The sequence below is a fragment of the Mandrillus leucophaeus genome, unplaced genomic scaffold (genome assembly GCF_000951045.1).
Source record: "Mandrillus leucophaeus isolate KB7577 unplaced genomic scaffold, Mleu.le_1.0 Scaffold916, whole genome shotgun sequence".
Classification (NCBI taxonomy): domain Eukaryota; kingdom Metazoa; phylum Chordata; class Mammalia; order Primates; family Cercopithecidae; genus Mandrillus; species Mandrillus leucophaeus.
The window spans coordinates 1064270-1092247 of NW_012109986.1; the positions used below are offsets into that span (position 1 = coordinate 1064270).

Consider the following 27978-nt stretch of genomic DNA (forward strand, 5'->3'; position numbering starts at 1 on the left):
AGAAATAACCCCATCCCAAATTTTACATTATTTCTTTTCTTTACTTGGGTGCTTATTATTTTTTTACTATGCTTTGCTCTTTTACTATTTATGTATGTATTACTAATTTATTGTTTAGCTTCTGTATGTTACATAAATAGTGTTATTTGGGGATTTGTTTTTTCATTCAATTTTATATTTGTTAGATAAATCAGTTTGTATTTTATTTTGTAGAAATGGATTTATATCAAGCACAAAACACACAAATATGTATGTATTTCTTTGCAGCATGCTGTTTGTATTGTGCAGTATACAATAAAAGTGATTATTGCTAACATTTGAGTGCTTATGATTAAAATGGGCCTGGTACTAGTCTAATTCCTTTACATATGTTGATCCATTTAATCCTCGCAAGACGTCCTATGACAAGCAGTAGTATTATTCTTACCCTAGCAATAAACAAGAAAACAAACCTAAGGCACAGAGATGTTATAAAACTGGTCCAATTTTATTAATTGGTAGCAGAAATAGAAGTAAGAATAAGGAAATTATTACTAAGGCAGTATCTGTGTGTTTTTGGATGGAATGGGGATGTGATCAGGAAAAGGAATGTGGCACAGAGCTGAGGTCTGGAGCATGGTGAGGGTTTTGGCACGCAGGGCAGGATGGGGCCACAATCAGTTGTTAGATATTCAGGAATTTTATGAGCTGTTTGTTAAACTGTTGGTATCTTGAACTTAAAATCAGATTATTATTAATATGATAGAAATCAGAAATACATAAATGCTCAAAATCAGGACCTCATCCCCCCACTCTGCAGATAATTCCTTTACCAGCATACCAGTGGTTGATGGGTTTCCCTGTCAGGCTACTGTCAGTGTTCAATTTATTGACCAAAGAAGTGTTTATACAGGTGTTCATTTTATGATAATTCATTAAGTTGTTCATGTATGTTTTCTGTACATTGGCAATATTTTACAGTGAAAAGTTTTTTTAAAGTAATACCAGTGTCAATAGGAGGAGAAGAGTACTTTGTGCATCTTGGTGGCAGTGGGGCAATAAAAGGTGGAGAGCAGTCTGGGAAATAGGGAAGGTACTTCTTTTATTATAATAGGCGGGATGGATTTTTTGGATAATAACTTGCTTGCAGGTGTAATAATCTTCATGTAAATATTAAGTGAATAAGCAGATGCTATAAATTATACATGAAGGGATTATGCTTTTAAAACTTGTCAAGCAGTAGATAAATACTGGTTGCTACAAGAAAGGCTTAATGTTAAAGGATTTTTATGAATCCAGCTTCATTTTTTAAAAGTATTCTTTATTGTATATTATGCATATTACATGTATTATATTTTCATTTTTTAAAATAATTAGATATTTTGAAATTACTTTAAAATTTGTACATTATGATAGAACTGTTATGCACATTTTAATATTTTATGCTCATTTTCACTTATTGACACAGCATTTATTAAATGCCCTCAATAATATGTATTTTCTGTATACAAGTGACATAGAAGAAATCTGCTAAAAAGCAGATAATTACAATAAAACAGAGTGTCATTTTTTCTGTGCTTTGTTAAATAATGTGTGGGGTGAAAATGGAGAGAGTCCTTAAATGAAGACAAATTTAATTGAGAATGGAAGACATATTGGAAAACCTATTAATGTAATAAAAACAAGAAAGTATTAAAGTATTAATATAAATAGTTGGGGATTATACATTTATAAATGGATATTAATATATTACAACTTTTTAAAAAGTTCTTTTTTCCACAAAATCAGACATTCAGTAAATAATTTGAAGTTGCCAAAAATTTGAAAGCTAATTTTTGGATACTCATATATTATTAAAATTGTATAACGTTAATATAAATGTTGTAATTTAAATACATATAATTATTCAAGAATGCCATAGTATCCCAACATAATTGCATTTAGCTTATTTAATATCTTGTATTTTTTATTTTTACTTTTTTTTTCTGTTTTGTTCTAGATGGTCCCCGGCCATCACAAAAAGAAATTATATCACTGAGGGCATTTATGCTACTTTTTCTGAAACAGCTCATACTGAAGGTAAAATAATTTTATATAATTTAGAATTACAGTATATTAGGTAGAAAGGAATTTCTGGCATGTTTTAAAATTATTATTGTTAAATTAGCAATAGCTACCTTTAAGTGATGAATTGCTTTCAAAATTCTGCACATCTTAGTATTAACTTTTATTGAACTTAACTAACTTCTGGTTAAATGCTCTCTGAAATCTTCCCTATTAAGGGATGTGACAGAAATGGACAAGGAACATATGAATAAGAATTGAGCCCTTATTCTTATAATAATTGACCCTTATTCTAGAGAATGATCTGTGTGCCAGTTTAAGAAGGCTTACATAATGCATTTTATTGTAGTAGGATGTTTTAAATGTTAAGAGGAAACCAAAGTGAAAATAAAAATAAATTGTGGGATAGTACCCCAAAATTGATACTGTATAGTCTTGCATTTATATTGTTTTAAGGAAAGAGTAAGTGATTAGAAAATAGTCATAAGAATACTTAGATGGTCAAAATATGCTAACTTTTTATAGTGAATGTCAATCAAATATTAATGACTTAAAAATTGATATGTTTCTAAATATTTACTTAATTAACTTGAAATAATATAGTCTATAAATTGTGAAATGTGTGGGGATTTTAGTTAAAATATCACTATATTAAACTTACTCTTATTTTCTTTTAAAATGATTATTTTGACATCTTTTTTAAATTAAAATTTTAATTTTAGATGTAAAGTAATAAAATATTTTTTAAAAATTAGGATCGAGGGGTCAAGGAAGATGAACTTCAGAGTATATTAAATTACCTACTTACGATGCATGAGGTAGGACATGTTATGGGCCTTTTATTTTAATAATTTAAGCCAATCTTTAGAGTAAAATTTTAAATCAATTTTGTTGATTTATGCAGGATGAAAATATTCATGATGTGCTACAGTTACTAGTGGCTTTAATGTCAGAACACCCAGCGTCAATGATACCAGCATTTGATCAAAGAAATGGAATAAGGTATGATATTACTATTAGACTTTAATGGAGCACAGTTGTTCCTCCTAGAATAACTCCTATGAATATTTGAATAAATATTGCAAAATCTTACACGTAAGAGAATAAATGGAGAATGCTGCTATTGATCCTCGAATACTCAGGAGACTGATGAAGTATGTATAAACAGTAGTCTCAGGAATCAAGAAGAGTAATTAAATTGTTTTTGCTATAGTAAGGACATTACAAGTTGTGAAAAGAGCTTTTTTTTTTTTTTCAAGAAGACACAAAAAAGCAAGGCACATTTTACCAAAAGAGGATACAATGAAATTTTATGATATGAGGCCTGAGAGAGATGATAGCCAGATTTGGAAGGTTCATAGAATGGTAATAACTTCAGTGGTTTTTTTTTTTTTTTTTTTCAGTTGGTGATGAAAAAGAATTTTGAATAGGGGAAATGTTGTGCTCAGATACCTGTTTTGTTAGATTTACAATCACCACTGTGAAACATGAGTTGAAGGACAAACTGACATAGCAATATCAGCAGGGAGATTATTTTATTCATCTGTATTAAAGATGATAAAGATGACGACCTGAGACAGTGGCAGTGCAATGCAATGGAAATAACAGAGATGAAAGATGTTTTGGAATAAGAGGCCAAGGCCAAAAGAAATTGAAAACCAACTTTTGTTGTGGCAGTTGAAAAGTAACTTGGTAGATAGGTGAAATCCAGTTTCTTAATTAGTATTTTTATGAACTTAACCCTATAATTTAGCTTCTTAAGGAATTCTTCTGTTTTATTTTTCTGGAGTTTTAATTAGTGGGATGAGCAGGATATCAAGGTTATATCATGTATAACGCAATGAATTTCCACAAATTTATTGTGAAAAAGAGTTTAAAAAACAGTTTGGAAATAATATATCAGTGACTGTCAAGGGCTTTTTTAAGTGCTTTTTTTTTACTTGGCCATTTAAATCAATGAATAACAACTTTCTAGACTTGAAGAACTCCTTTTCAAATTAGAGAAGCAATCACTATCTCTGTATGCATATCTCACTTGTGATATCCCTATTACTTTGAGTTTATAATTCATGGGGCTGCCAATCTATTTGAAGAAGATTATACATTTAGTGATTAACAACTGTTATAATTTTTTAATCTTGTTATAATTTTTTACTGTTGATATTTAACTGATTTTACCGAATAATGGCAATTTCATATAGTTCGATCTAATAATATAGTACAGTTACACTCACTTCTGAACTTATATTTAGATTGAATAATTAGTGTCCTTGTCCTTAGATTTTGCTTTGTTTATTATATTATCTAATAAATTTAGTGAATCAGTTGAAGATATCCACATTACTCTTATGGAAGATACCAAACTTAGATTGTCTAATATGATGAAATGCAGAAATATAATTCTATTATTTTGACACATCAAAAATATGATTCTACAATTGAGAGTACTATTTGGTAAGATCTTTAGGATTTACATAGTATTTTAAATGTATGGTACGAAAGAACTGATTAAGCACAACAGATTAAAAGGACTTGTGCTCATGGCTGACCATGAGCAGAGCATGTCAGATTGTCACTAGTGTGTTAAAAACAATCACACAGATTAAAAAACGGCCTTTCCTTGACACTTCAACTTTTCTACTTCAAAAATGCGGAGAAAGCTGGTTCAGAATAGTATAAAAGATGAAAAAAATAGGCTTATTAGATAGAAAATATTGAAAATGACTGAAGCATTTAAATGTCTGTATTCTAGAAAATAGCCATTAAAGGCTAACAGTTGTATATGACGTATTTTGGGAGGAAAATTCTGGTCTGTTGTAATTCATACAGTTGAGTTCAGTATAATAGTTGAACAAAAAGAATGAACTCAGTTTAATTCTGATGATATGCTAAATGGGCTTAAGGAAGCCCTTGTGATAACGGACCACTGAACTAAGCAGCCAAAAAATTGGTATTTTTGTATCTGGAAATTTTCAAAGAAAGGAATAGACAACTACGTGTCTTATATAGCTTAGACCATTTGCTGGCTGAATATAGTGAGCTTAAGCAGATGAATTAGGATTATTGTTAATTAGTAATAGTGTATATTACAAGTAAACATTCATTAACAAAGTAAATTTCTTATTCATACGGTATCACATCCCTATGTAAGTAGATGTGTGATGGCCCTAGACATTTTCATGTTTCAACATTAATCATAATTTCTCTTGATCCAGGGCAGGGTCTGATACCTTTTTTTCCTGCTACTCAAAGTTATTCCTAGAAAGTAGAAACTCTGTGAGAACTTCTAATTCTATGTTTGAGTGTAGCCACATTTTTAGACTGTGAGGTTTTTTTTTTTTTTTTTTTTTTTTTTTTTTTTTTTTTTTTTTTTTTTGACAGAGTCTCACTCTGTTGTCTACGCTGGAGTGCAGCGGCACCATCTCGGCTCACGGCAACCTCCACCTCCTGGGTTCAAGCAGTTCTCATGCCTTAGCCTCCCAAGTAGCTGGCATGACAGGCATGTGCCACCACACCTGACTAATTTTTTTTGTATTTTAGTAGAGATAGGATTTCACCATGTTGCCTAGGCTGCTCTTGAACTTCTGCGCTCAGGCAATCTGCCCACCTTGGCCTCCTAAAGTGTTAGGGTTACAGGCGTGAGCCACCATGCCTGGCCCAGACTGTGAGCTTTTACTCTGGTTCTCAAGACTATTTTTGCTGTTTAATGTTGTATCTTATGATTTCTTGAATGTATTTTTTTTTTGACATGTCTGACTTTGCTATTCTCAAACTTGTCTTTTTTCATTACTGATCTTGGTTCCTAAAAGTTTTGAAAATGGATTTCAGTGTTAACCCATACATATTTATGAATGTGGGATTTGAAAAAAAAGATGTTCCAAAGGAAATGATCACTTTTCTCAGAGTTTATTCTTTAATAGTTTATTCTTTAAATAATCACTTATTCTCATAGTTTATTCTTTTCTCATAGTTTATTCTCATAGTTTATTCTTTAACTGTTATTCTCTAATAGTTTATTCTCTAAAAAAGAGAAAAAGAAGCAGTATCACTAACTTCTTTTTTAATAGTATAAGCTCTTCGCAAAACTAAAAATAATGAGATTAACTTTAAGCTATTTGTTCTCCTTTGTAAGTATCACTGAAATTGTGAAAATTATATTGCATCTTTTACTAGATTCTTTTGTTCAGCTGAGTACTTTACCTGAAAATATACAATGGCATTTTATTTTTTAAGAAACATATTTAATAAAATAAAGCACACCGTAGTGTTTTAGCACCTAAAGAACCTTCTTATATTCTAGAATTAGTTGCCAGTGTATATAGTTGTCACTGTCCCTTCTACTCTATGGAAACAAATTGCTTTTTTTAGTAGAAAAAATATGGAATAAAATGTCTAAACACTTACAAATATTATAATGAATATGGCCCTACTTGTATATAGTACTTGAAGTGATTGTATAGGTTAGTTTGTATATTAGTGGAGGCTATTTTGCTCCAAGTAAGAGAAAACCTCTCAAGCTTTTAAAGTAAAAACTGAATAATATATTTGTTAAAAAAAATCTTAGAGTAGGAACCAGGAATTGGAGGGCTATTAGGAAACAAGTTTGCTTTCTCTGCTGCTTTCTGTAAGCTGTTTAATCCTTCCTTCTATATGTTGACTAGCCTTACTGAACAGAAGCAAAACATTGCTGTTCTAGTTTCTGTTTTAAACAGTTGTCAAATTCAAGAGCCCAGCAAAGAGGAGATATTGTTTCTTAGACCTCATTCCAAATTCGCAAAAAGGAGAAATAACTAGGCAGGTGCCTACCTATTGTCTAATTAGTCATACCAGGAAAACAGGGTTAGGGTGCAGTGGCTCACGCCTGTAATTCCAGCACTTTGGGAGGCCCAGGTAGTCGGATCGTTTGAACACAGGAGTTCCAGACTAGCCTGGGCAATATGGCAAAACCTCACCTCTATACTAAAATTAAGAAAAAACATTTTAAAAAAGAAAGAAAATAGGGTTATCAAGTTTAAATGTTGGGGCCAATTCTTAGAGAGAAGAGATGTGGCCTAACTAAGCATGTGTCTTAAAACTGAAAATTGTGTTTAGTATGTTGGGAGGCAGTACTTATGAACACCAGTCACATTGCCCTTTTGAGTGTGTGGTTGAAGGACATGTTTAAAGAAAAATGATTAAAGCATGCTAGTTTTTAGTTTTTCCAAAGAATTATAATCCTGAGAATAAAATCTTCAGAGAAATTTTATATTTCACATTTGTATAATTTATTTGTAAAGTATATAGTGTGTTTTTGTTTTTAACATTAGTAAGTTTTTAAAAGATAATTTATGTATTTTTTAGGGTGATCTACAAATTACTGGCTTCTAAAAGTGAAAGTATTTGGGTTCAAGCTTTGAAGGTTCTGGGATACTTTCTGAAGCATTTAGGTCACAAGTAAGTTGATATTTGTTGTAATGCATTCTAGAAATAACTATTGAGATTATGTTTTTATGAGTTTTATATGTAATGTGAGATGAAATTTGACTTGAATAATGTAACAGTGGAAAATAATAGCTTTCTGTGATAGAAGTTGCAAAAAATTTTTATAAAATATATTTTATTAATAGTAGATTATGGAACAAGATTACAATTTAAATAATACAGTTTATTTCTATATTCTTCCTAAAAAGAAAGTATTATCTATTCTGAAGATGTAATAAAATATTTTGTCAAGACAAAACGACGCACATATGGGAATGATTTCAAGGAAAGCTTTCTTGACAAGGAAATACCATGTATATGTTGAGGTCTTTCTGAGAATTGATCTTATGCTTACCTGCTGAGTCGGTATTTGTTATTAGTTTCTAACAGTAGGGTTTATTGATTAATTTTGTGACTTACAGATGCTAGAATACCTCATATCTTTTCCCAAATCCAGAATTTGAATACTTTCTAAGAACACTTTTGGCGTAAGAAACTACTGCTGGCTTAATGGTTGCAATTCATACTACACTATCCAGTGTGTGAATATAGTTTTAAGAGTATATTTTCCTTACAAATGAAGCCAAGGAAGTAGTGCAACTATAATTTAAATGCTACTAGATGAGGTTCCTATCAGAACCTCATTGTTAACCTTTTTTTTGTTTTTTTATTGGTGCTTACTTAAACTTGCAGAGCGCTTATTTGTAATAATCATGAAAACTGCACAAAATTCAGATAAGGCATGTCTAACAAGCTGTATAGCCTAGAAGTTTAAATATTTCTAAAATTTCGGTTCCAAACAATAATTAAGTAAGGGAGACTAGATATGCTATGAATATAAGGAATAGTTCAAACAAGGCCAGGATTGTAGAAAAGGATACACACACACACACACACACACACACACACACACATATACATACACACGTACATGGAACTGTAAGTACACTTGGTGACAGAATACTGGGAATAAAGAACCATATGCTCTTTTTATATTAAGAGATAAAGATCGCTTATTTAACTTCAGTTAATTAAAATAAACTGATTGGACAAAGTTAAAGGATTGTAGCCCAAGATGCAGCCTCCTAAAAATGTCAAGAAAGCACATTAAAAAATTTATAAAAAGATGAAAACTCATTACCAAATTAAAAATAACAAACAATTTCCTGTATAAACGTGGTGTTTAAGATGCCCCATTTTCCCCTCTTTTCCTGTAAAATGTATAAATGATACAACAAGAAGTAAAAAATGTACTCTCTATCACAAATATTATCACAAGTAGAAGACAGATGCAAATATATGAACCCCAGAATATGGGTATCAGCTGCTTAAAGTTGCTAAGGTTGGGTAAAAGCTGTTAAGGCTAAAGAGAAAATACGAAGAGTGGTGAGAGAGTTCAGTTATAGCAAATAGGAAGTGTCAGTGAAAGTACAGTTTCTGAAGATGAGAGGCACACCTTAAATTACAAAAATAGATCATTTGTTTGAAATAATAGATATACATATATCATGCCTGATAGCAGAGTTTTTTTTAAATCAGATTGGTTTCAGAAAAGGAGAAGATATATCACAAAGAATTACACAGATGACCTACATTTGTGGCAAGCAGTCTGTCTCTGTAGCTATAGAGAAAGAGAAAGTTTTTGGATTGTGAAAGCAAAAAGATTACCCTTGTCCCTTCTTTTACACATGGTCATGGAAGTGTCCTGCAGACGGATGTTCCACATAAATTAGACTGTATCAAAAGAATTGGCACATCATCAGTGCATGTGTATCAGATAAAAAACATGGAAAAAATAAGTTAAAGTAATCAGTACATGAATAGCACTTAGCAGAAAAATACTGCTATGGAATATAAAGTATTTTGATTTAAAAATTTGCTATCATAAGTTAAAAATAAATAAATAAATACATACATACATACATATGTAGCTTCTGAGAAAGAACCACTAAACAGAATTTGGAGAAGTAATCCAGCTACTCAGGAGGCTTACGCAGGAGGATTGCTTGAGCCCAGGAGTTTGAGTCCAGCCTGGGTAATGGAGCAAGATCCCCTTCTGGAAAAAAAAAGGTTGTAAGAAATGTTAACATAGTGATATGGTTTGGTTGTGTCCCCCCACCTAAAATCTCATCTTGAATTGTAATCCCCATGTGTGAAGGGTGGGACCAGGTGGACATAATTGGATCACGGGGGCAGCTCCCTCCTGCTGTTCTTGTAATAGTGAGTCACATGAGATCTGATGGTTTTGTAAGCATTTGGCATTTCCCCTGCTTTCCCTCACTCCATCTTGCTGCCCTGTGAAGAAGGTGCCTGCTTCTCCTTGCCTTCCACCATGATTGTTAAGTTTCCTGAGGCCTCCCCAGCAATGCAGAACTGTGAGTCAATTAAACCTCTTTCCTTTATAAATTAGCCAATCTTGGGTATTTCTTCATAGCAGTGTGAGAACAGACTAGCACAGATAGCATGGAAGTATTTAATTATGAGCTAATAAAACATTGGACAAATACTGGAGGAAAAGAACTATACACAAAAAAATAAAATTGGAAATTGCTCAAAGGCAAAACTCTGGCTAGTAACATAGTGAAGTACACAGAAGATAAAAGTGAAAAAAAAGCAAATAATATGAATAGATGAAAACGTGAGTTTAGGATTAGAAAGAAAATGAGCAACATGGGAGAAAAACAAATTACCATAATGGCATAAATCGGCCAGATGTGGTGGCTCACGCCTGTAATCCCAGCACTTTGGGAGGCCGAGGTGGGCAGATCAGTGAGGTCAGCCGTTTGAGACCAGCCTGGCCAACATGGTGAAACCCCATCTCTACTAAAAATACGAAAATTAGCCGGGCATGATGGTGGGCGCCTGTCATCCCAGCTACTCGGGAGGCTGAGACAGAAGAATCGCTTGAACCTAGGAGGCAGAGGTTGCAGTGAGCTGAGACTGTGCTATTGCATTCCAGAGCCTGGGCAGCAGAGCGAGACTCCGACTCAAATAATAATAATAATAATAATAATAATAATGGCATAAATAGAGTTCCCAAATAAGAAAAGCAGAACAATGGAACAAAACAAATATTTAAATCTATAATTCAATGAAGTCTTGATGTAAGATTTTGCCATTCTTATTTAGAGGACATATTGTGTGCCAGGGAAAACTGACCTACAATGATTAGCATCAAGGTGTGTTACTGGACTTAAATATAAGAATACTTTGTATATTAGTGCACAAATAAAGAGAAAAATGAGTCTGGCTTTAGACTCTAAAATAATCTTCAATACAAAAATCTATAACAATCATAAGATACTTAAATGAAGAAAGTGGGAGGCAAACTATCCTTTAAGTAAAAAGAATGCTGTCAAACATTTTTAAGCCATACAGCAAATTATTTCTGTGACTAAATTTTGAGGAAATTGCTGGGGATAAAGTCCAACCAAGTAGGAATGACTGGAGAAACTATTGCTAAGGACAGCTGGTGAGCACTGAATAAATTTATGCTAATATATAAAAAGTAAATTCTGATCTATCACAGTAATACCTACATTTATTTTAGTCTTAGTTTTATGGTTAAAATGAATTGGGAGGGGTGAGAAAAGAAGGAAAGCAGAGCAAGTGCAAAGAGTCAGAATTTCCATGTAAGCGTACAGATGAAATATTACAAATATAGGCCTATTGACTAAAATTTGATGATGTAGATGAAAGGAAAAAATTAAGAGCAAATATGCTGACATTTACATTTCTCATAGTAGGGAAATATGCTTTTTAAACAGATGTAGGATTACTTATTCTTTCATAAAGAGATAAGCAGTTCTATAAAATTATAGAGCTTTCAAAATATTTAAGATCTGTATGGATAAAACTAAGAACAATATATGTAATGGAACTTTAAAAAATCTGTAAAGATCAGTAAGCATAACATAAAATATGACATATCTAAGACCAGTCATACTGTCATAAAAAATAAATGTAAAAGCTTTTATACATCACCTGTTGTAAGAAAAATATCACAATTGATCACAGTAATAAAACCCGTTCTATACGCAAGAAACACACCAGAAAACCAAAGTGGTTTTGAAAGGTTAAAAGTAAAAGGATAAGTAAAGATTTACCATATAAGCACAAAGAAAGCAGAAAGTAGAAATCATGATCTTAATATTGGACAAATTAGAATACAAGCCAAAAAGCAATAACCATTAGATAAAGAAGAATTATTTATAATGATAAAATAGACACATTCATAAAATAGAAATTACAGGAGAAACAAAGTTTAAAACTTTAAAACAAACTTTAATTCACCTATTTCAGTCCACAAAAAGCCAAAAAATATCTGGAATGGCGGGTTAAGTCTTCTCATCCTTAAACTTGTGGGTTGATGTATAGGAAGATTGGAGTGCTATCATACTGGTTCCAGGGGCTCATGGTGCAGAACTTACAGCTTGCTAAGTTTTATACTACAAGTCAGTAAGTTTAGAGGGTGCTTTGCCTGACACCACCTGCAGCGATCTCATCATTTAAAATACACAGCCATGAGATTTGACCTTGACTCTGTGGATAGTGAAAAATAGCAACTCATCTAAAGGGGCCTACTAGCCAGAGGCAGGATAAGAGAATCATCAAACTATGTACCCGGTGAAGTAGAACTTTGGTGGAGGCTGTTGTGGAACATTTGAATTTCATTTATACAAAGAGCTTTTGAGATTCAAATAGAGTACCAAAGATAATATTCTGCTCTTTTAGCTGATGATTTTTTAACCAGTTCACCCTAATTAGTGGACTTAAGATCTCAAAGCATGGATGAAAAATAGAGAGTGAGAGAAAAGATAAAGCCTTGGAAAGTAAGAGACTTCACATGTGACTATTAAGAGTTCTTAGAAAACTGATGGATGTAAAAACTAGATATCTTGAAACATTTTGATCTACTAAAAACCTAGAAATGTTGGATAAAAATATGTCAATAATCCTGTTAAATATATAGGTGTGCACACAAAAGTAAGGGAAATTCTCACATGCCAGAAAAGCAAGATAATTTTAAAATAAGTCATGTGATTTAAAAAACCCTAAGTAACTTGTGGAAATGAAAAGGTAGTAATTACAATTAACACCTATATGGAAACATTAAACAGATTAGACAAAGCTTCAGAAATAATTGGTGAACTGAGAGATAGAACTGAAGAAATTACCTAGAAATCAACACCAATAAACAAGATTACAAACATGAAATTAAGAGAGATAGAGAAAGAAGAAAAGGTTTCAAATATGGCTAATAAGAGTTACAGAAAAGTGGAAGAGAGAATGAGGAAGAGACACTATTCAAAGTAAATTACTAAAGTTTTACAAAATTGATGAAAGAACTGATTTTTCAGATTTTGGAAGTGAAATGAATTCTAATCAGGGAAAATTAGCATGAAATCTTACCACAGAGTGAAACTCCAGAGCCCAACAAGGACAAGGAGAACAACAAAGGGAAGTTAGCCATGTAATATTACAAGAAATATAATATTTTAGTAAAGAAGACAGTACAGTACATATTTGTGAATAAACATAGCAAAGTGCAGTTCATAGATTGACCCAAATACTTAGTGATTTTAGTGCTAATAAAGGTGCCATCTCTGATGAATAGAGTGAAGATATACTTAAAAAAATGCTGTCTGTTAAAGGAATGGAACAAATGATATATTTTTATTTGCATTTGAAAAGTTAATAGGCAGTTATAACAAATGTACCACTCTGGTGAGAGATGTTGACAGTGGGGAAAGCTGTGTGTATGTAGGGGTAGGGACATATGGGACTCCCTACTTTCTGCTCAATTTTACTGTGAACCTAAAACTTCTCTAAAAATAAAGTGCATTTGAAAGAGAAGGGGAAAGTTTTAGGGAAATGAGAAATCATAAAGTGTTCACTTGTATGGGGGAGCCGTGACTGATGTGGAAATGTAAGGAATGAATTGGCTGTAAAATCTCTCTGGGTATCTTTTTATGTCATCGTATATTTTTAACTAGGTAAATGTCTTACTTATTTGAAAAATTGAATGATAAAAACTGGTATTGCATTATTTTAATATATAAAAATAAACTTTAAGGCAAAAAATTATTGAGGACCAAGGAGGGCACCATATTATGAAAAAGATGTATTTCACTAGGAATGTAAAACAGTTTCAAATGCATATATACCTAGTGTAGGTGAGTCATAGAAATCTATTATTGACTAAATTTGGAAGAGTATTTTACAAGTTTTAACATATTTTTCTCCTTAAAAGATCAATTACAAAAAATCTCAAAAGTATAATTTGAAAAAAAATTCATTGGCTTGAGTGCCATACACATTCTTTTCAAGCACACAAAACTATAGAAATTATTTAAATGAGGCCATAAAGTAGGTTCAATAAATTTAAACAAATTGTCATACAGATGACTTTCTCTGCAAACAGTGCAGTTAAACAAGAAATCAATGACAAAAATTAAACTTAGAAAATAGAAATATGTATCTTCTAAATAACAAGAAGTTATTCATTATGCAAATTATAAAATGCAGTAATAAATATTTAAAATTATGTATATTTACACTTGTGAGATTTGGTCCAAATGATACTACAGAAAATTCATAGTTGTAAATATTTATATTAAAAACAGAAAGGTACTTAGGTTTTCATTTTTCTAGGTTCTCAGTTGTGCTTACCTCATTAATTGTCTGCCTAACAAGGCAAAAAAATAATAAAGGGCAGAAGTGAATGAAACAGAAAGCAAGACTATTAAACAGAGTAACAGCAAGGCCAAAAAGCTGTATTATTCACTTATAAAATACTTTTCCATGACTAGCTAGATAAAGAAGGAATCGGCCAGTATTTCACCTAATAAAATTAGTACAACCTTGATACCAAAATTGGATATGGATTATCTAATTATAAGGGAAAGGTATGGTCAATCTCCCTTATGAACATGAGTCTGTCAGTTACTTTTTAAAAGTGTACAGCATAACCAAGTTGAGGGTAGTCATAGAATGTAAAGGTGGCTTGACATCAGGACAACATTTTATCTATTTATTAACAAAGGAGAATAGCTATATAATTATGATGTGTGCAAAAAATTTTCATAAAATTCATCATAAAAATTTTTAGCAAACCACAAATAGAAAATAATTTATTAAATCTGGTAACATATGTCTACTGAAAACTTTCCACAGTCCTATTTAGTAATGAAATGTTAGAAGCATCCCCTTTGAATAACTAACAATTAACCAAAGCCTGCTTTGACCACCCCTGTTCGACATCCTATTGGATAATATTTTGGCATTTATATAACACTCCACCTAAAGCTAACAAGATTGTTTTCTAGTGCATATGCAGCATTCTCCAAAATGTATTATGAGTTGGGCTGTAAAATATAAAACAAGTCTCAGTAAATTTAAAAACTAATAAATCAAGCAAAGTATATTATCTGACCACACAGAATTAAATTTGGATGAAAGAGATTTGAGAAATTGCAAGGTATTTGGAAGTAAAGAACGTAACTAATCCCTGAGTCAAAAAAGAAATCATAAAGAATGTTAGACGTTGATTAGAACTGAATGAAAACAAAACCACAGCACAGACTACTTATTGACAGCTTATGCATTGCTGATGGAATGTAAAATCCTGCAGCCATGTTCCAAAAGGATTTCCTAAAAAGTGTTGCCATACTTAGGAATGTATCCAGAAGAATTGATAACATGTTCATAGCCAGACTTTGCATGAATGTTCTTAGTACTATTATCATTATTATTATTGTTGTTATTATTTTGAGACAGAGTCTCACTTTGTTACCCAGGCTGGAGTATAGTGGCGTGATCTCCGCTCAGTGAAACCTCTGCCTCCCATGTTCAAGCAATTCTTCTGCCTCAGCCTCCCACGTAACTGGGACTACAGGTGCGCGCCACCATGCCCAGCTAATTTTTTTGTATATTTAGTAGAGATGGGGTTTCACTGTGTTGGTCAGGCTGGTCTCAAACTCCTGACCTCTGATGATCCGCCCACCTCAGTCTGCCAAAGTGCTGGGATTACAGGCGTGAGCCACTGTGCCCAGCCAGTACTATTATTAGTAGTAGCTCCAAACTAGGAACTATCCAAAAGTCAATCAGCTGATGAATGGATAAACAAAATGTTTTATGTCCATACAATGAAGTACTATTGTGCAATTAAAAGGAAACAAGCTACTGATGCATATGATGACATAATGAGTCCTAAAACTATTATGCTAAGTGAAAGAAGCCAGATGCAAAAAACTATATACTATATACTTATGTTTATATTAAATGTCCAGAATGGAAATAAGTGGTTACATGGTGCTAGCAGTGGGAGTGGGAATTAACTGCCAGTGGACACAGGGAACTTTTTAGGGTGATAAAAATGATGACCTACAACTGTATTGTAATGATAGTGGCATGACTTGATATATCAAGTTTTTAAAATCAATTGTTCATTTACAAAGTGTGTGAATTTTGTGGTATGTGTATTATACTTCAATAAAGCTAGTAAAAATGTGAAAAACAAAATTTAAACCTCTTTGAAAGTGCAGGATAATAGTATTATCACCTTGGATTAAGGAAGAATTTCTGAAACAATAAATACACATAAATCATACAGGAAAAAAATTTGACTATTAGAATAAAAAGTACTTTAAAAGATACCATAAAAAGTGAGAAGACAAGGCACAAAGTGAAAGAAGATATTTGCGGTTTATCTCGGATACAATGGATTTGTCTCCTAAACATATGAAAAAATTGTGCAAATAAATTAGAAAAAGAAAATCTGTTAGGATCATGAAGAATATAAACAGACAATTCACTGAAGAGGAAACTTGAGTTAGCAGTAAATATATGGGTAATATACTCAATTTCAGTAGTAATCAAGAAAGTGCAAATAAAACATGCATTTAATACTCATCAGGATGGTAAATTTTAAAACTGTTGACAGTATCAAGTGTTGACAAAGGATGTACATCAGTGGAAACTCTCCAATCACTGGTGGAATTATATACTGTTAAAATCACATTGAAGAACAATTTACAATTTTTAAAAAGGATAAAGATACTTATCCTCTATGACTAAGGAACTCTCTCCTTGATGTAGAGAAACTCATGTGTGTGAACAGTGTTCAATATAACATTGTTAGTATTAATTAAAAGTTGTAAACAGCATAGAAGAGAACAGAAAAATAAATTAAGGTATGTTCATACAGTTGGATATATTCAGAACTGAAATTGAATGATGTAAAGTTACCTTCCACAAATCAAACATAAAGCAATAAAGCAAGTTGCAGAAGGATGCATAATAATGATGCAATTTATTTCAATTTCAAAAATATGTGAAGACAAAATTGTAAATTGCATATGAATAGATATTCATCTAATTAAAATTATAAAGACGTACATGGGAATAAAAACCAAAATTTTTGATTATTGGTTATCCTCAAGGAGAGTGTGAAGAATGGGATGATAAACAGGTATCCAGAAATACTAAGTTGGTTGGTGGCTGCAGGAATATTATGTTTTAAAAAAATAACTGAGTAAAGAAACCTGTAGCAAACAAAAGTAAAGCAGAAATTTGTTGACACTATAAAAATCAGATGGGATTTGAAAGCCCAGAACACAATGAGTTGAACCTGAGATTAAAAGTTCAAAAGAGAATGTGGAAGGACATTCTGTATTTTGAAAGGAACAATTTAAGTAGATAGTGTTAAGTTCATAAACGTGAAAACATGGAATAGCGATGTCAAAACTATAAAGCAAAATTCATTTGAGATGCAATAAGAACTTGATAAAATATAATAATGGTATAGATGACTATCTCTCTCAGAATGGGACCAATTGATAATACATACAGATATAGAGAAATTGAACTAATACATACAGATATAGAGAAATTGAGTAATAGATTCATAAAACCTGGCGCAGTAGATATATGTTCAATCTTACATATTTTGAGGATATACTTCATGACTAAAGAAGATGTACAAAAAAAAAAAAAGAAAAGCGTCATGTCCTGGGCCATAAAATGAAAAAGCAGACAAAGTAGACATTTTATTGGATACTGCTTCCTGACCATAATGTGATAAAATTGGAAGTAAAAAAAGAAATTATGCAGAATACCTTACCTACGTAGAAATTAAGAAGCAGTGTCAAGATGTCCTTTAGCGAATAGAAGAAAATAAAAGAAAAATTGGAAATTATCTAAAATTTTCTGTACTTTATAGCAAAAACTCTTATCAGAAATAAATACCTCCATTATTGAAAAATAAAGATTAAAAGTTAGAGGGACTTTGTACTTACATTACAACATTAATGAAAGTACAATGAAGTAGGAAGTACAAATTAGTAAGGGTGTAGGCTAACATGAAGAAACTAGAAGAATAAAAACTGTTGAACTGTTGAAAGGATCACTGACTACAAAGCTGATGTTTTTAAGGAACCAACAAAATGAATCAAACTTTCCCTTACCTCACTGAGGTAAAATAGAGAGAAACTTTTGAATAAGGAAAACCTTTTTAAATTACAGGATAGATTATAGTGGTTATAAGAAAAATATAGTACATTAGGATGACATATAAGAGATCCACTTCTAATTCTTGGTAATAACATCATTTTGTTCTGTATATTTTTGTGTGTTCATTTATTCAGTTTTTCACACATATACATAGTACTTCTGCCATCAATTAAAAATGGGAAGGGCAACAACAAGTTATTAACAAATAAGATAAAACTACAGGAGCACAAAACATGCCCTGTTTTGCTTCACTAGTAATCATCAACAAAGCTATCCTATGCTCCCTTAGTGCAGAACTGTGTTTTGATATAGTTTCCATGTAAACATTGGTGCATATAGCATTGAGTTCCTATACCTTACCCTCCATTCTAGCCTCAAAATAAAATGCTGGGGAGATGTAGGTTAAAATCTGAAATAATATTACAACTGTCCTGACAGATTGAAGAAGAACAGAAAGTGTAATAATATCTACCGGTTGAGTAACTATTGCTTCTTACTACAGAATAATATATACAATAATAGCCAAAGGAAATTGGAAATGTAAATACAATTATAAATTGTTTCCTGAAAACCATTAAAAAATTAAAAATGCAGTAAATGGAGAGCTATGCTGTGTACCTTAATGGGAAACACTCAATTATATAAAGATAGAATTGTAATAAATCAGTTTGTAAACAGTGTCATTCTGATAAAAAATTTTTTTTATTTAAAGGTTAAAAAAACTCTTCAAAAGCTAACTCAGATGAACAAATGAGTAAAAATGTCAATAGAAGTTTGAAGAATAAGAATAATGAGTAGTGTAATAAGTCTAGTAGACTTTAAATCAAGGAGTAAACTTAGACAAGGGGTGTAGAATGAAGGCACAGAAACACATCCTGATATTTATATTTGTTTAGATACTAGAAACATAATTAAAATGTGAATTATTCAATAATTGGCAGTGGGAAATCATTTAATTTCTGGATCGAAGGCGGAGAAGAAGCCTTCAAACCATATCACCACACCCAGCACCTCCCCCACCATCAAAAAAAAAGAAAACCCCAAACCACAAACATTTTACAAAGAATACACATTTGGAATTGTGGACTTCCAGATCAAGTTGATAAAGAGAGATGAAAGAATTTCCCTTGTCCAAACCTAATGAAATAAACATTATATAGTAACATAGAGACTCTCCCCCTCCGAAACAGCAAATTCAAATGTGACCAGACAAGGAGAGCAGCATCACATAAAGCAGTGCATTCAAAATATTGACAGCTAAAAAAAAGAACCCAAAGATTCTGGAGTGACTTTGTAAGTATCCTTCCCTTATTTCTATCCCTGCAAAGTCAACAGAATTCCTAGATTTCTCCCTTAATAATCCCCACATTGGAGTGGCAGGAATTGATTGGGTATGCCTGGTTTTTGTTCTTTAGTACTTTTGGTGAGTGAAAATAGTTCTGTTTTGAAACACGGAGAATGAACTGAGATTGATGTTCTGTGATGAAAGTGGGATTCCAAGTTTTTGTATTAATATGTCATACTGAGGGATCAAGTCAATGCCTGAAACAATTTCCTATTGGAAATGAGATATAGTCCCTTAAGTAATGTATAGAAAAAGCACACCATCTTCTAGGAAAATTTGACAGAGAATGATAACACTAAGACATACAGTATTTAAATCAGAGTTCAGTGATTAAAAAAAAAGAGTTCCTAAAAAGAAAATGAGAAAACTAGGCAAAAAAAGAAGTACTTTCAAATGGTTAAACGTTTGGCCGGCCTCAGACTTCTCCCAGTTGAATTCAGTGCCAAAAGAAATAAGGCAATGTCTGCAAGTTCTGAAAGAAGGTGTGACCCGAGAATATTATATCCTGCCAGATTGTTAAGTATGTAGACATCAGGTCAGAATTCAGAAGACAGACTTCTTCGTCTCCTCTTGAATGGCATCCCCAGTCAATTGAGAGCTGAGTCAAAAGAAAAACCAGAAATGGTGAAGACAAGGTCAAGGAAGTGAATTCATTTGAAATAGACAAAGACCCAGCAATTCATACATAACAGCAGTGTTACGATGAAAAAAATTTAAGTGTTTTAAATCTTGATGTTCAGATAGCAATATAACTCACAAAAATTAGGTGACCTAAAGTGTGAGGATGGTAATTATCTGTCTTTAATATAAAAGAGTAAACTGATACTTTCTAAAATTGAAATGTTTAGTTAATTAATTATGTAACACTTTGTTTTTACTCATAATTTTTTTAAGCCTCATAAAGATTTTTAATTAAAAAAAGCCTTTCATGTGGTAAAGAAAGTCATCTGAATTTTTAAAATTTTTTTTATTGTTTCATGTCCTTTTCTTTTTTTTCTGTTAAATGTAAAATTATATTTGATGCTTTTTATTTAAAATAAAATTTAGTATGAGTTTCTTCTATCCTTCTTTATTCCCTCTTCCTTCCCTTCTCCTTTCTTGCCTTCTCTTATTCTCCATAAAAAGATATTTAATGTTTATTGTTATTTATTGTGTTACTTTTAGGTAGTAGTATTTTAAGTGTTGTACTTTCTATTTCCCTATACTTTATGAATTTCTATGTTGTATATGATTTACAAAAGCAATTACATAATTATGAAAAATGAGTTAAAATAAAAATTTTAAAATGCTATAGTAGAAAGAGTGAATATTAAGTATAAATGAAGAAATGACAGAATCAAAACTTAAAATGATAGATTTTATTCAAGAAAATTATAAAAACCTTTTATTGCCACAAAATCCCTTGAAATTCAGAAAGTGGAGAGTATTTGTCAATGAGTTGACAAAGTAAGAATTTTCCTGATATTATTAGAGATCTTATAATTAGTAGAAAAAAGATGAACACACATTAAAAAGTGGGTCACAGGACAGTATCAGGAAGTTCTTGGAAGTAGTATAAATGCTTCGAAACTTTCAATTGATCAGCAATTCTTGTCAGTGAAAATAAGATCTAGTTTTTACATACCAAACTAACTATGTTTCTGATTGTTATAATACATAGGGTTGGTAAAATGCATTTATACCTTAATAGTAGAAATATAAATGTACATATTTTTGGAGGTCAGTTCAGCAAAGTCTCATAAAAATTAAAATATAAAAAGCTTTTAACCTGATTTCGGTTTTTATCCTAAGGAAATAGTCATGATTATGCCCAAAGATGTGTCTAAAGGAAAATTTTATTTATGGTAGAAAAAAATGGGAAATTACATAAATGGCTAACAGTAGTGAATGGATAAAACAATTATGCTACTCTTTTTTTTTTTTTTTTCCCCCGTAAATGGCGTTTTGCTCTGTTGCCCAGCTTGAAGTGCAGTGATGCAATCTCTGCCCACTGCAACTTACACCTCCCATGTTCAAGTGATTATCCTGCCTCGGCCTCCTGAGTAGCTGGGATTACAGGTGCCTGCCACCGTGCCTGACTAGTTTTTGTATTTCTAGTGGAGACAGAATTTCACCATGTTGGCCAGGCTGGTCTTGAACTCCTGACCTCAAGTGATCCTCCCACCTCAGCCTCCCAAAGTGCTAGAATTACAGATGTGAGCCACCGCGCTTGGCCAATTATGCTCCATTTTTCTTATCAGTTATATTTTATGACACTGAAAAATACACAGTATATTGTTGATTTAAAGTAAACAAAGTATAAATTACCTTATATAGAACAATTTCCATTGTATTCCTCTCATCCTCTCATTTATATCTGTGTGTCATATGTGGATTTATATGCATAGCAATTAATCTGTATATAAAATGATATTTATAATGATTATGTTGGGTTACAGAATTATGGGGTTTCTTTTCTTTCTTTTTTGTTTTCTTTACTGTTTTCACATATACTCTGAATTTGTTACAAGAAGTATCTTTTTTTTTTTTTTTTTTTTTTGAGACAGAGCCTCACTCTGTTGCCCAGGCTGGAGTGCAGTGGTGCAATCTCAGTTCACTGCAACCTCCGCCTCCCAGGCTCAAGCCATTTTCCCTCATCAGCCTCCCAAGTAGCTGGGACTCTAGGTGCATGCTGCCACGCCCAGCTAATTTTTGGATTTTTAGTAGAGATGGGGTTTCACTATGTTGGCCATGCTGGTCTTGAACTCCTGACCTCAAGTGATCCGCCTGTCTCGGCCTCCCAAAGTGTTGGGATTACAGGCATGAGCCCCACACCTAGCAACAAGAAGCATCTTTGACCACCCCACAAAAAGATTGTTTTGTGAAGAAGAAAATTGAAATACATTTCAGTGGAATGTATAGTAAGCTAATACATCTATAATGTGCATGATTACAAGATTCTGTAAAAATAATAGATGACACTCTTGATCCATGTGGGCAGAAGTCCTGTCAAACTCAAGATATAAGCAAATCAGCACTAAAACTGAAGTCTCTTTAGATCTTAAAGGTAATTTTGATATTAGTTTTTCCAGTAAATGTTCCCCTGAAGCCTTTCCTGAACTAAACCCACAGAGCTAGGTCTTTCATTAGAAGTCCTATAAGGAACAAAATCATGTGATGTACAGGGGCAGTGCACCATTTCCTGCCTAATATGATGGATGGTATTTTATTTATCTCTTGACTGCTGTGCAGCAAAATTTATGGTAAGTATTGTTTTAAAGCAAACTATAGGAGGAAGCTGACTTCTCTCTTCCCTGGTGTATGCACAGTATCTTCAAGTTTCCCCCAAACCTAGAATTAAGCACCTGTATAAACATTTGCATTGGAGGAGATAATCAAGAGGGCAAGGATTTCTTTGGTAGCTGAAGTAGCATAGTTAAGAGAGTATTCTAAATTTCAGATAGCCTACTTAATTAATTAGTTCAGTTTTTTGAGACCGGGTCTCACTCTGTTGTTCAGGCTGGAGTGCAGTGGCGCAAGCCCACTGCAGCATTGATCTCCAGGAATCAAGTCATCCTCCCCTTCTTGAGTAACTGGGGATGAGAGGAGCCTGCCACCATGCCCATCTAATTTTTTTATTTATTTTATTTTATTTTATTTTATTTTATGTAGTAGAGATGAGGTCTTGCTGGGTTGCCCAGACTGGTCTTGAACTCATGAGTTCAAGTGAGCCTCCTGCCTTGACCTCCCAAACTGCTGGGATTACAGGCATTAGCCACTGAGCTGGCCTTCAGATAGACTAATTTAGACATATGTTTACCAGCTCCTTGTAACAGAGATCTGTTTCAAGGTCTGTGCTTTGTCATTTGTTCTTTCCTGATTGGGAGCAAAGGAACACTTAAGGCCTCCTTTTCTTGGGCTAGGCTTGAGTTGGAAGAGATTTAAACCTCCCTTCCATCGTCCCATAATACTCATTAGCCCTGTATTTTTTTTAATAGCCATTTGACCTTTTTCAGTCATATTTAAGTGTTTTGCAAACACAGCCACAGGACAGATGCCCTAGCTTCCTTTTGAGTTTAGGTAATTTTCCTTTTTCCTTGCCTGGACTGAGGCGGATAGGGTAAGGGGATCAACAGTCCTGTGCCTTTTGTTATGGAGTGTGGCACTTGGAAGCTGATGGTAGAAGAGACCTTTTGCAGATGAATGGTACCCACATAAATGGGTCATTTGATTTCTGTATTAATTATGGTAGCAATAGCTGCCATAACTGATAGATAATGAAATTCTAGTCACTTACCAGGTAGTATTTTATTTCATGTTCACTTAAAATCCAAATAGGCTTTCCCAAGCAGTTGATTATCTTACAGTGATTTAGAGACCCAGGCAGCTTCTCCCACCTTGTGGCTCCATTGTCTTTCTTCTGTGGATCTGTGTTGCTGGCTTGCGGAAAGAGCATGGAAAATGTGCATGAGTGCTTTTCCTGTGGGTCAGGCCTCAAAATAATCTATAACTGTTCTGTTCACATTTTATTGGCTAGAACTCAGTTAAATAGCCACACTTGGCTATAAGAGAGGCTGGAAATGTAATATAGATGTGGACCCAGGAAGAAAGGAACCAGAGTTTGATGATTACTTTGTCAGACTGTGTCACAGTTGCCAAAACCAGAGAATAGAAAGTTGAAGAAAGAAATGAAATACTGAGAGCTGGGAGAGAAGATGATCCAGATTTTGAATTCTTTTTTTTTTTTTTTTTCTTGAGACAGTGTCTCACTCTGTCCCCCAGGCTGGAGTGCAGTGGCACGATCTCGGCTCACTGCAACCTCCATCTCCCAGATTCAAGTGATTCTTCTGCCTCAGCCTCCTGAGTAGCTGGGACTACATGCGTGTGCCACCACGCCCGGCTGATTTTTGTATTTTTAGTAGAGATGGGGTTTCACCATATTGGCCAGGCTTGTCTCGAACTCCTGACCTCGTGATCCGCACACCTCAGCCTCTGAAAGTGCTGGGATTACAGGCGTGAGCCACTGCTCCCGGCCCAGATCTTGAATTCTAAGGAAGTAACACAAATGAGAGGCCGGTAGTAATTCTTGAGCTAGAGCTAAGAGTTCCAGGATGGTTCCTTTAATGGAACCTTCTATCCTAAGTGTGGGTGTGGGAGGGACAAAATTAAATCAGGCAACATTAAGTAGAAAGGTATTTTTTAAATCCATTGGTAGACCACAAATACAAGCAATGATGGACTCTCTTTAATTATGCAGAATTATTTTGTTTTATGACCTCAAAATTAAGCTATCGTATTTACTTTTAACCATAATTTTAGTTCTTGATGTTAAGGTTTGTTACAGTCTATGTTATAAACTTTGAATTTGGATAGAAATGATTTAAAAATTATGTGGTCTCTATGTTAGGGGAAACCAATAGTTTTAACCCAATAAAATCACTTCTAAATAGTTATTTGAAATTTGAAAATAATAGCAATGACATTTATGTAATATTTCATAATCTGTACATTTCACATTTTAGTTCACACAGATATTTTATTTGAAAAGTTTTTAACAGTCTTGGAACTTTAGGACACAGTTGTGTTACAAACTGTTGTTTCTATAGATGGAAGTTCATAAAAATAATTACTTGTATTATTCTGTATCTGCTTGTAAATTGTTCTCTCTTATCTAAAAGTCATGTGAGCAGAGAATCCAATGTGTTTCATGGTGTTTTATTTTTCCCCCTTCTCTCCAGGAGAAAAGTTGAAATTATGCACACCCATAGTCTTTTCACTCTTCTTGGAGAAAGGCTGATGTTGCATACAAACACTGTGACTGTCACCACATACAACACACTTTATGAGGTAAAAATAAAAAATGTGTGATGAAAGTTTTAAGTGTATACAGTGGAAACCCTCTAAATCTATGCAATTGAGATGAGTAGTTGGTCTGTTAATCTAAAAGCTAATTAAACCAGAAAATGGTTTAATGGTAAAAAATGAATACATACTTTATATTTTTATTTTATTTTAAAACATATCCATGTACAAGTTTTGCCAATCTCTTTATGTCTATCCAAGAGCTTTTCTTCTAGTATGGGTTGGCTGACTGGCTTCACACAAAGTCTTTCTCACATAAACTACATCCATTACATATTATATATTAGTTCTACTTTCCCATCCCCACCCCTCTGTTTTTTTCCTCTCCTTCCTACTCTCTCCCTTTCTGCTTCTATTAGCTGTATCCACTGCCAATATTAAGCTAGAGTTGCTACTGGGATAAATTTAGGTAAGAATTATTTGTAAAAATGATATCTGGAAGCATCTTTGGATCTCATCATTTCAATTTAGAAGTTCCTTTTTTATCACTTCCAACAAATGGAATAGTTTTGGGTTCAGTATTTTCTACAAAATGTGTATACTACCTTACAAGAGTGGCTACTTTCATTTTTAAATGCTAGTAAAATGTTAGTAATGTCCCCTTACATTAACCTTAAGTCCGCTTTTCCTATAACTCATCTTCAGTGGTCCCAGTTTTTTTTTCTCTAGCCTAAGAGCTAACTGCCAGCATCCATTTTTGTATGGCTCTAAGTTAAGGATGCTTTTTTATATTTCTAAATGGTTGAAAATAATCAAAAAAAGAATAATATATGAGTTGTAAAATTTATAGGATTTTCAAATTTCAGTGAACACAGTCACACTCATTTGTTTAGCTATTGCCTGTAGCTGCTTTGTGCCACAACCACAGAGTTAAAGAGTTGTAACAAGAATATTTGTTATGCTCTCCTCACCTTGCACTGTTGCTTGGCAAACTAGAAATTACAGAGATGTAATAACTCAACAGTGTTTCATGTACCGCCTGTATTGCCAAAACTAAGTTTTCTGCTTTTAAATACCAGTGCATACCCATCATGTCTAAACAAGAAGAAAAATGGATTTCTAATCTCACACTTTGAAATACAGCAGAGTGTAGATTATTTTGTTATAGATTTAGATGAAAAGACTTTGCATCTGTTATACAAGGGCATTATAGTCATGCTAAGAGAAAACTTACAGGTACTACCAAATATCCATAATATTATGCCTAACTTGGAAGAGCAGTGGTCAGGAAACATTAAACAGAATATCTCATCATTGTAGATTTATTTATAAAAGTGTTTTTAAAATGAAAATGAGAGACATTGAGAAAGGCAGATGCTGAGATTCTGAATGAAATTGTACTATAATTTTGAATTAACCTGTAGTCTCAGTTACTTGGAGGGCTGAGGCAGGAGGATTGCTTGATCCCAGGAGGTCAAGGCTGCACTGAGCTGAGATTGCGCTGCTGCGCTCCAGCCTGAGTGACAAAGTGAGACTCTGCCCGCTTCAGAAAAACAAAACAAAACAAAAACAGAAACAAATTTACTCTTCTCTAATACTGTTTCTTTTCATGTAAGCCATGGAACAGATCAACTCAGTTTCAGATTTTGCACAGTCCTCAAACAGGATAGGTTTTACATTTTTTTTAATTTGGAGATTTTTCTATTTCAATTTTATTTTTTCTTTTAAAAAATTTTTATTATATTTTAAGTTCTAGGGTACATGTGCACAACGTGCAGGTTTGTTACATAGGTCTACATGTGTCATGTTGGTGTGCTGCACCCATTAACTCATCATTTACATTAGGTATTTATCCTAATGCTATCCTTCCCCCAGACCCCCACCCCCTGACAGGCCCCAGTGTGTGATGTTCCCCGCCCTGTGTCCAAGTGTTCTCATTGTTCATTTCCCACCTGTGACTGAGAACATGCAGTGTTTGGTTTTCTGTCCTTGTGATACGTTGCTGAGAATGATGGTATCCAGCTTCATCCATGTCCCTACAAAGGACATGAACTCATCCTGTTTTATGACTGCATAATATTCCATGGTGTATATGTACCACATTTTCTTAATCCATTCTGTCATTGATGGACATTTGGGTTGGTTCCAAGTCTTTGGTATTGTGAATAGTGCCACGATAAACATACGTGTGCATGTGTCTTTATAGCAGCATGATTTAAAATTCATTGGGTATATACCCAGTAATGGGATCACTGGGTCTTTGGTATGTCTGGTTCTAGATCCTTGAGGAATTGCCCCACTGTCCTCCACAATGGTAGAACTAATTTACACTCCTACCAACAGTGTAAAAGTGTTCCTAATTCTCCACATCCTCTCCAGCATCTGTTGTTTCCTGGCTTTTTTTTTTTTTTGTACATTAAGTTCTAGGGTACATGTGCACAATGTGCAGGTTAGTTACATTTGTATACATGTGCCATGTTGGTGTGCTGCACCCATTAAATCGTCATTTACATTAGGTATATCTCCTAATGCTATCCCTCTCCCCTGCCACAATAGGTGTGTGATGATCCCCTTCCTGTGTCCAGGTGATCTCATTGTTCAATTCCCACCTATGAGTGAGAACATGCAGTATTTGGTTTTCTGTTCTTGTGATAGTTTGCTGAGAATGATGGTTTCCAGCTGCATCCATGTCCCTACGAAGGACATGAACTCATTCTTTTTTATGGCTGCATAGTATTCCATGGTGTATATGTGCCACATTTACTTAATCCAGTCTGTCACTGATGGACATTTGGGTTGATTCCAAGTCTTCGCTATTGTGGTGAATAGTGCCGCAA

General features: G+C 33.3%; 1 protein-coding gene across 1 annotated transcript in view; it reads left to right on the forward strand.

Annotated features, from left to right (window-relative positions):
* Positions 1 to 27978, forward strand: part of NBEA (neurobeachin) — a gene marked incomplete at its 3' end in the record, with an annotated part of 753742 nt that overhangs the window by 192625 nt on the left and 533139 nt on the right. The window contains exons 14-18 of the mRNA XM_011969865.1: positions 1979 to 2058; positions 2799 to 2861; positions 2948 to 3045; positions 7384 to 7476; positions 25078 to 25186. Of these exons, the coding sequence (XP_011825255.1) occupies positions 1979 to 2058; positions 2799 to 2861; positions 2948 to 3045; positions 7384 to 7476; positions 25078 to 25186 (443 nt within the window). The remainder of the gene's footprint in view (positions 1 to 1978; positions 2059 to 2798; positions 2862 to 2947; positions 3046 to 7383; positions 7477 to 25077; positions 25187 to 27978) is intronic.